This window comes from Vicia villosa, linkage group LG6, assembly GCF_029867415.1.
Source record: "Vicia villosa cultivar HV-30 ecotype Madison, WI linkage group LG6, Vvil1.0, whole genome shotgun sequence".
Lineage (NCBI taxonomy): Eukaryota > Viridiplantae > Streptophyta > Magnoliopsida > Fabales > Fabaceae > Vicia > Vicia villosa.
Window position 1 is genome coordinate 91,503,983 of NC_081185.1, and position 8,667 is coordinate 91,512,649.

General features: G+C 31.8%; 1 protein-coding gene across 1 annotated transcript; it reads left to right on the forward strand.

Annotated features, from left to right (window-relative positions):
- The first annotated feature begins 2,905 nt into the window (after positions 1-2,905).
- On the forward strand, positions 2,906-4,871 carry LOC131611867 (uncharacterized). The gene is made up of 6 exons (XM_058883706.1): positions 2,906-3,280; positions 3,371-3,452; positions 3,755-3,954; positions 4,042-4,102; positions 4,208-4,259; positions 4,533-4,871. The coding sequence occupies exons 1-5, from the start codon at positions 3,140-3,142 to the stop codon at positions 4,222-4,224; spliced, it is 501 nt and encodes a 166-aa protein (XP_058739689.1). The 5' UTR covers positions 2,906-3,139; the 3' UTR covers positions 4,225-4,259; positions 4,533-4,871.
- The last annotated feature ends 3,796 nt before the right edge of the window (positions 4,872-8,667 follow it).

The following is an 8,667-nucleotide window of genomic DNA, read 5'->3' on the forward strand; positions in this document are numbered from 1 at the left end:
CTGTAATTTGCTACGTTTTAGTTGTGATTTAGCTAGGAATTATAAAAAATTAGATTGAATTTTGCTAGGACATTTTAGTCTAGATAATTAGCCACTCAATCCAAGCTACGGCATGAATGGTAGTTAATCCGTCTCGAATCTCCAACTAACTCTATTTGATAGAGATTCGCTTCAAATTAGCTACGGTTTTGGTCGTAGCTAAATGTAGATTTTCTTGTAGTGTAATTAATAATATTAAACTTTTAATATATATATATATATATTAAATATTAAATTAATATTAACAACATATATTAATTTGTAAGGTTTATTTTACACTTTAATAAATATTAATTTTAATATATCAAATAATAATTTTTTAATAACATATTAAAATTGTTTTTTTAGAATAAATTGGAACTATAATAAGCTCCAAATATATCACGTGAACCTATAGTATATTTTTAGAACCTATAGTATAATAAATTAATTGATAATAAAGTGAAATTAATAATAGTAAATCTATATATTATGTTTTAAAAAATTCCACTATAATAATAGTTTCAAACATAAATAATATTATTAAAATAAGACTATAATTTCAGTTTATTATTATGTGTTAAAATAATTGAAATGTATAATGAATATTTTGTGGATTCTAAATAATATTATTAAATATATAATATTTTAAACAAAATATAAAAAATATATTACATATGATGTAAATTAATTTCATATTATTATATATTATTATATAGTAAAAATTAATTTTAGATTATATATATATATATATATATATATATATATATATATATATATATATATATATATATATATATATATATAAAATATGTAAAAGTGGTACTATGTAATTGATACATTTAGGGTCTGTTTGGTTCAAATGAGGGGGAGAGGGATTTTAAAAGAGGGAAGGGGAGGGGAGGGGAGTGGAGGTGAGAGATTTTTTTAATCAGATAAGTGTTTGGTTCAAAATAAGATAAGGGAGGGGAAGAGAGAGGTTTTAATTAAAAATATGTTTTGTTCAGGAGGGGAAGGGAGGGGAGGAGTTTTATTAATAAATTACATTTTTAACCTTATGATCTTATATAAGTGATATGATATTCAAATATGAAAAATTCATAAATATTTTTTTGGTAATAAATTTTTTAATATTAAGGGACTAAAATATTATAATTTTTCATAACGTTAATAAACTGAGTACACTTGATTCAGATTATAACTCTCCGACCCAAATGAAACTATATGCTAATAATAATTTTTAAATAGTGATTAATCATCTAACAAAACAAATACATAAAATAAGTTATTGTTAAAACTAATAATTTAATTTTTTTAATCAAATTAATAAACAAAAAATAAAATAAAGTGAATGATTTAAATTTTGATATAAAAGAAAATATAATAGGATAAATAACAAAATTTAAAAAAAATAACATAAATAAACATTAAAAAATTATAAAAATAATGCAATGATTATGATTTGTATTAAGTAAAAAAATTTGAAAAAAAATTGAAGGTGGATAATAGTCATAATAAGTTGATGGAAATAATCGAGAAAAATCACATAGAAGAGAAGCATTAACACGAAAGAAAATAAATAATTTTGAAATATTAAACTTAAACTGATGATATTTTAGTAAATATAATAATTTTTTACGTATTAAAATTCAGATTCGCTCCCCTACCCTCCAAATCCCCCCAATTCGGAGGGACGCAAAAAATGAGGTTTGGAGAGATTTTGCTCCCATCTCCTCCCCTCCCTTCCCCTCCTTAAATTTGAATCAAACATATTTAATTAGAAAATTCCCCTCCCCTCCCCTCCCCTCCATCTACCTCGAACTAAACACACCCTTAAGTTCAGAAACAAATCAAAATAAGTTGATTGGTCGAGTCGTAGCTCCCTTCTCTTTAAATCAATAGGTCATTGGTTCAAGTCTCCTTGTCAATAAAATTTTGAAACAATTTCACTTTTAATATTTTCAAACTTAAATTTTTTTTTACAGGGGATAAACCAAAAGTCGCCTATATGGTAGGGAACAAAAATGGTAATAACTCTTTATAAAATTGTTTTAAACTCTAATTTCTCAAATGATTTTGCTTTAAATATTCGTTTTTCAAATCTCCACAACCACCTCGTCTTATGTATAGAGTCATATGTCTAAAACCATTGTCTTGTAAAGCAGAAATAATAGCTTGATGGACAAGTGTTTTGAGCCTACTGCAAAGCCCAAAAACAAAATGTATAAAGGTAAAGTGCAAGTTGTAGAAGCGCACAGAGCTGGTAGACCTTCTCCTTTTTAGAAGTTGACGATTTCACCTAGTGAACTTTTGTTGGCATCCTAGATCAATATGATAGATGATTGCAATCCACGTCTTTCTATGTGTTTTTAATTGCCAACCACTTCTATATTTAAGAGAGAAAATGTGTCGTTTTTTAAGTATTTAAATTCATTCTTATTTACACGTCACTTTTCATTCTCTAACTTAAGTGCTGAAGCGCTAACCTTACATGTTGGATATGGATCTCATAATCCTCTTAAATAACAACCATTCATTTCATTCTAATATATGTAATCAACAACATAATTAATATTAATATGTGAATTGCTAAAATTTAGAGCATGATAAAAAACATGAGAGAGGAGCAGGAAAGAAACTGTTTCCTTTAATATGAATCTCTTCTTCTCAAGTTCCTGTAACAAGCTTCATCAATTCACCAATAATTAATAGATCAAATTTCCAATTGAAATCATTTAAAGTAAAATAAATATTCACATTTACTCCAACACATTTTTTAATAAGAAAAGACCACATATTAAAAAACAATTAAAAAAAAATCCAAAACATTTATTTCACCTCATGAAATAACGCCTATAAATAAATGCATACAATGAAATCTTACTCTTACCCATCTCTCTCAAGCTTACAACCTTTTCACGTGTCTTTCCCTTTCACACACCTGTGTTCTCTTCTGTCTTCCTTCCTCTGTTTTTTTCCTAGGAAAACCAAATATCTCATTTCAATATTATTATTCATTCACAAACTTCTTCATAGGGTCGGTGGTTAATGTTTCTTTGTGTTCTTGTCTTTACATAAAACAAAACTCTCACTTTGTTTGAAACTTCGAGGCAAACAAAATATGGAAGGAAGAAAGAAATTGAGTTCTTCTTCTTCATCTTCATCATCTTCTTTCACTTCTGAACTCTTTGGTTCCATTGATTTTCATCCTTCCTCTGCTTCTTCTGGAATTTTCGACTCTATTTTTTCTCCATCTTCAAAGGTTTTAGTTTTTTCATTTTTCATCTGTTATTGAACAGTTTCATTATTGTTAGAAGTGTGTTTATTGATTTTGAGATTTGTGATGATTCAGGTGTTTGGAAGAGAGTCTCTGCGTTCTGCACTGAATGGAAAAACTGCTACTGAAGGATTAAACTCCAAAATTGGTACTCAAGGTTTGAATACTCTGTTTTTATGCCTCTATTTAATAATGAAACTATACTATTATAAATTTTGATTAATTTATGAAGAAAAAAATAGTAGTGTAGTGTTTTTTTAAGAGGTACAGTACACAACAGTGTTCAATTTTTGAGAGAGTTTTGTCTTCTATTGTTGTTTTCTCTGGCTCAAGATTAGTCACTAGTCTCTGCAGTTGTGCGTGGAGGATATACCTGATTTCTACCGTAAAAAAATAGTGGAGTTTTTTAAGGGGTTATTAATGCTATTTTTGCTTGCTTTGTTTTTGTTCTCAATGCAGATTATATGAGTAAGGGAAATGCAGATTATGTGAGTAAGGGAAGTGAGGGTGAAACTGAGGAGAAAACAAATAAGGATATGAGTTATGTTTATCAAGAACAAAGAGTTCAACCATGTCAGCTTAGTTCATCAATCTATTATGGTGGCCAAGATGTATACTCTCATCCTCAGAGTACTCGTGGTTCGGGATCGAACACTATGGTGATTGATTACATTTATCATTATCTGTATTTAAAATATATCAAAAGTTATTTAAATTTGTGGCTAATATGAATTTATGTTTATCAGTACAAGAAAGATGGTGGAGAAGATGATTCAGGAAGTGCCTCAAGAGGAAACTGGTGGCAAGGTAAGTCATATGAATGTCTCATAGATTTGTGGCCTAAACTTTGCGGTTCGCCTCTATGTCAAGAATTTCTCACTAATTTTTTGTTTTGTAATTTTCTATTAATAGGATCTCTCTATTATTAAAAGATCACACACTTGCCGGGAAAATGCTCCTCAAGGTATATAAATTTCTTACTAAGTTCCTATGAATTTTCTGTTGTCATGAGATCCCGGGAAATTACCCGTCGATTTACTCATTCATTCGCATTTTCCTAGTTGTGATGTGCTCTATAGCACAAACGCCACTATAAGAGACATGTTTATATCTATTTCAGACACTAATATTCAATTTATTTATTTTTTAAAATTATTACTAGTGTCCACGTGTCAATGTTGTGTCTGGTATTTACGTCTATGATTCATAACTGATATGTTACATTGCATAATTGCAGGTAAATAGGAAGATAGTGTGACATGACAGTGTTGTCCATCTTTTCTGACATGGAAACATTGTACTCTACTGTAGTGAATAAGTTGTGGATGCCAGTTCCTTTCTTCATCATCCAAACAACATATTCACAATATGAACCTATAGTTATAATATTTCTATAAGCATTTCTTTTCACTATCTTGTACAGAATAACATTACTTAAGTAATGGTAACATATAAGTCCTATGGTATAAGAATATGCTAGGGGGTGAAACCCTATTTTAGTGGTTTGGTTTCTCCCTATATGTAATGAGAGACTCATCTATCAACAATGTGATATCCATGTGTTTTTGTTTCTGGACATGATGCTTAGTTTATTCCATAGTTGTAGATTCTTAAGCCATATTTGGCTACACATTCACGGGTTGTAGATGATGCAGTACTAGTTAAGAATAATGAAATATTCTTGAAAGAGTGTCAAAAGTTGTAGATTCATGAACCAAATTTATTACAATGCTATAAGTTAAAAAAACTTTCAAAGATAAAGTGTGGTCCATACTCTATGAAGCATAATAATCTAGAAACATGTAGAAAACAGTTGGTTAACTAATGGGAACTATGTCCACTCAAATTTTCTTATCCTAGGAGAAGTTTCAAGAATTTGATCCTATGTTTGTTTATTTACTATGTCCAAAACATGATCTGTCTTACCTATATCCGTATCCATCAATGGTGGGACAAGGGATGTAGTAGTTGGTGTGCTTGGTTTGACTGTTAACATTTTCTTGCTTGTTTTTCTTGTTTTGGTAAAATGTTAAAACATCTTACTGGCTATTGAGCATGGGAATTCAAATATTCTTCTTTTTCAAGTAGTTTAGCGAGTTACATGAGTTTCCAAAAAAAAAAAAATTGAAGGTAAAAAAGAATCTAAGCACAAGATCTGCCTAGAATGTCAAGGATAGAGAGTTCAGTTAAAATAATTAAAAAATCAGGTCAGTCGACCACAATTTAACTAGTGGTGGTAAAACGGGTCCGACCCATTTGGCATGTCTGTTTTGTCCGCATTTTTCTGCAGGACGGACAAAGGTTTTAGGCGCGCAACATCTAATATGTCCGTCCGCTCCACCCTTTTATTTTGCGGGCTTTTGCGTGCACGGGCATTTACATGAAATTTTATATTTTTAGCCCTAAAAAGTGTAAAACCCGTGGGCATTTCCCGCCCTCACTTTTTGCGGAGCGGGACAAGGTTTTAAACCGGCACCCTCAACCATGTCCGCCCGTCCTTTTTTTGGATTTTTTTGTGGGGCGTGCTTAAACGAGGCAAGCATGTCCGTTTTGTCCACACTTTTCTGCGAGGCGGGGCAAGATTTTAGGCTCGCAACATCTAATATGTCTGTACCGCTCCACCCTATTTTTTGCGGGCTTTTGTGGGCACGGACATTTACATGAAATTTTACATTTTTAGACCTAAAAGGTGCAAAACTCGCAGGCATTCGCCGCCCTGACTTTTTGCAGGGTGGGACGAGGTTTTAAGCCTGCACCCTCAACTATGTCCGCCCGCCCTTTTTTTTGCGGCTTTTGTGGGACGGGTCTAAACGGGGTGAGCATGCCCGTTTGCTACCCCTAAATTTAACATCATAATTTAAACTTTGTTTTTTACCTTTCAGCCACCGCTTGATCATCCAATTAAATCAATTAAATGCACTACTTCACCTCGGTCCTTGTGATTAATAAGCAAGCATGACAAATACTCAACCAATTTAGCACTTCGGTCCAAAGTTTATAAAAAAATTACAACAAAAAAAAGAGTAAACATTGTCCTCTTTCGCACCAGCACAATAAAGAATCAAGATCTATAACTCCATATCATGCTAAACTATTTTTTGTAGGAATTCGATTAGATGATAACCTCCAAACAAATAAAGGCATTTTCAACAAATTTTGTTTCAAATAATTTTGTTAAACTCTAAGAAAATCACATTCTTAATCTAGGCCAAAATATTGCACATCCATTTATGTTTGGTCTTCAAATCCGCTTGTCAGAAACATTGACCTGCAAAAAATGTTAGCCAAAATAGCACTAAACTCTTCCACACGATCTTCCCAAAATACATGAAAATTTACATTTTTAGACCTAAAAGGTGCAAAATCCGCGGGCATTCGCTGCCCTCACTTTTTGCAGGGTGGGACGAGGTTTTAAGCCTGCACCCTCAACTATGTCCGCCCGCCCTTTTTTTGCGGCTTTTGTGGGACGGGTCTAAACGGGGTGAGCATGTCCGTTTGCCACCCGTAAATTTAACATCATAATTTAAACCAAATATTGCACGTCCATTTATGTTTGGTCTTCAAATCCGCTTGTCAGAAACATTGACCAGCAAAAAATGTTAGCCAAAATAGCACTAAACTCTTCCACACGATCTTCCCAAGTGAATAATCTTTGGTTAACCTCCACCCCCTATACCCCTCAACCCAACTTTCACATCCCATCCACCAATACATTTTTGTCAAAAAAAAAATCAAAAAGTATTATGTATCAAACCAAAATTGAGTACTTTCTCTATTACTAACCTCCCTCACCACCCTCTCAATATTCTAATTTCTCACATACAATATGTAACCCTCTTTCACAAACATCAAGTCATGTCACCATTGCGACGCCAACCTCCCACATGATTCAATCATTCCACCTTCTAAATCATATCTAGCAACAACCACCTTAAACCATGAACCCCTTATGATCGAAAAGTAGTTTTCAGCATCACTTCCCTTTCAAAGCTAAATTACATTCCTTCATCCTCAAAATCCCTAACCCTCCATGTTGCCTATCTGAGCACACAATATTTCAATTAGCGCAATGTATTTTTCTATGTTCCTCACTTCCCACATAAAAAAACATTAAAGAGAGATTTGACAGAAAAATAATATATATTGGAGCTTTGACAAGGAAACAAAATAAACCAATAAACAAGACATGACATATTTAAGCAAGACCAAGCAAGCACCCATGTATATCTTTCTACTTGTCTAGCCAGACAATATTTTTCTGATACATTCTACAATCAAATGATAGAAAAAAGTTTGCGGAGATTCCCCCCAATGGGGAGTCTAAGATACACAAAGGGTGTCTGACCGATTTTACAATTTTGCACCAATGAGGCGTCTAGCAACCAAGATTATATGACATTGATTCCTACCAGCATAATTTTATGGAAATTCACTTTTAATCCTGAAATAAGCTCAAACAAAATTAGGATGACCTTTAAAGTTCGAATATCCCCCCAATTTTGCTCACACGCTAATAATATATCATCTGCAAATTGAAGGTGAAAACTACGTAAACTTAAATTAGATCCTACCTGATAAAAAAATAATCACCAATATTAACGACTTCATTCATCATAACATTGTAGCCTTCCACTTTTAACAAGAATAGAAAATGAGATAATGGATCCTGTTAGACGAAGAAAACTTATCTAGAGGGGGTGGATAGATCCCCGATTAAAAATGAACTTATGAAAAAATTGTTTTGAACATTTGTTAACTATGAACAGCGGAAAATGCACGGATCAACTCGTCTAATCTGAACTATTAAAAGAACATTTTTCTTTTATAGAAATTTTAAAGTTAAAAGAAAAAAAAATATTTTCAAATTGATTCATGAGGATATTTTTAATGAGGATTCCAAGAAGATAGAAAATATTTTTGATATTTAATTTGAGGGTATATTCAATATTAGTAATCAATGAATGAATAATGGGTATTTTTGATGATTATATCCCTCTTATTGATGATAAATGATAATACCATAAATGTCTTGCTTAGTGACATACTTAATAGAAAGGAGACAAGACATGGATTGTTTAGCATGAGTAGAAAGGGTGATCCCAGTCTTTATGGTTTGGAGATATTAGACCACCTCCAGCGGAGGTTTTTCAACCAGGTTCGCTAGCGTGGCATCCTGTTTTTGCTTTTCAAATTGTTCTAAGCTGGCAAACGTAACGATGGCAAACGTAACAAAGAGATCAACGGTTCTTACTTTTATTTTTATATTAAAAAATTCAAACTAACCAATATTTTTATATTATAAATTTTAATATGGATAAAATATTAATTTAGAAAGTAAAGTTGTATGACCCCAATATGAGTTCTTCAAAGTT

Excerpts from the sequence above, each read along its gene's own strand:
- LOC131611867 (XM_058883706.1), top strand. The coding sequence starts at position 3,140 with ATGGAAGGAAGAAAGAAATTGAGTTCTTCTTCTTCATCTTCATCATCT. Across the intron at positions 3,281-3,370 it reads TTTTTTCTCCATCTTCAAAG|GTGTTTGGAAGAGAGTCTCT; the intron begins GTTTTAGTTTTT and ends GTGATGATTCAG. Across the intron at positions 3,955-4,041 it reads GTTCGGGATCGAACACTATG|TACAAGAAAGATGGTGGAGA; the intron begins GTGATTGATTAC and ends TATGTTTATCAG.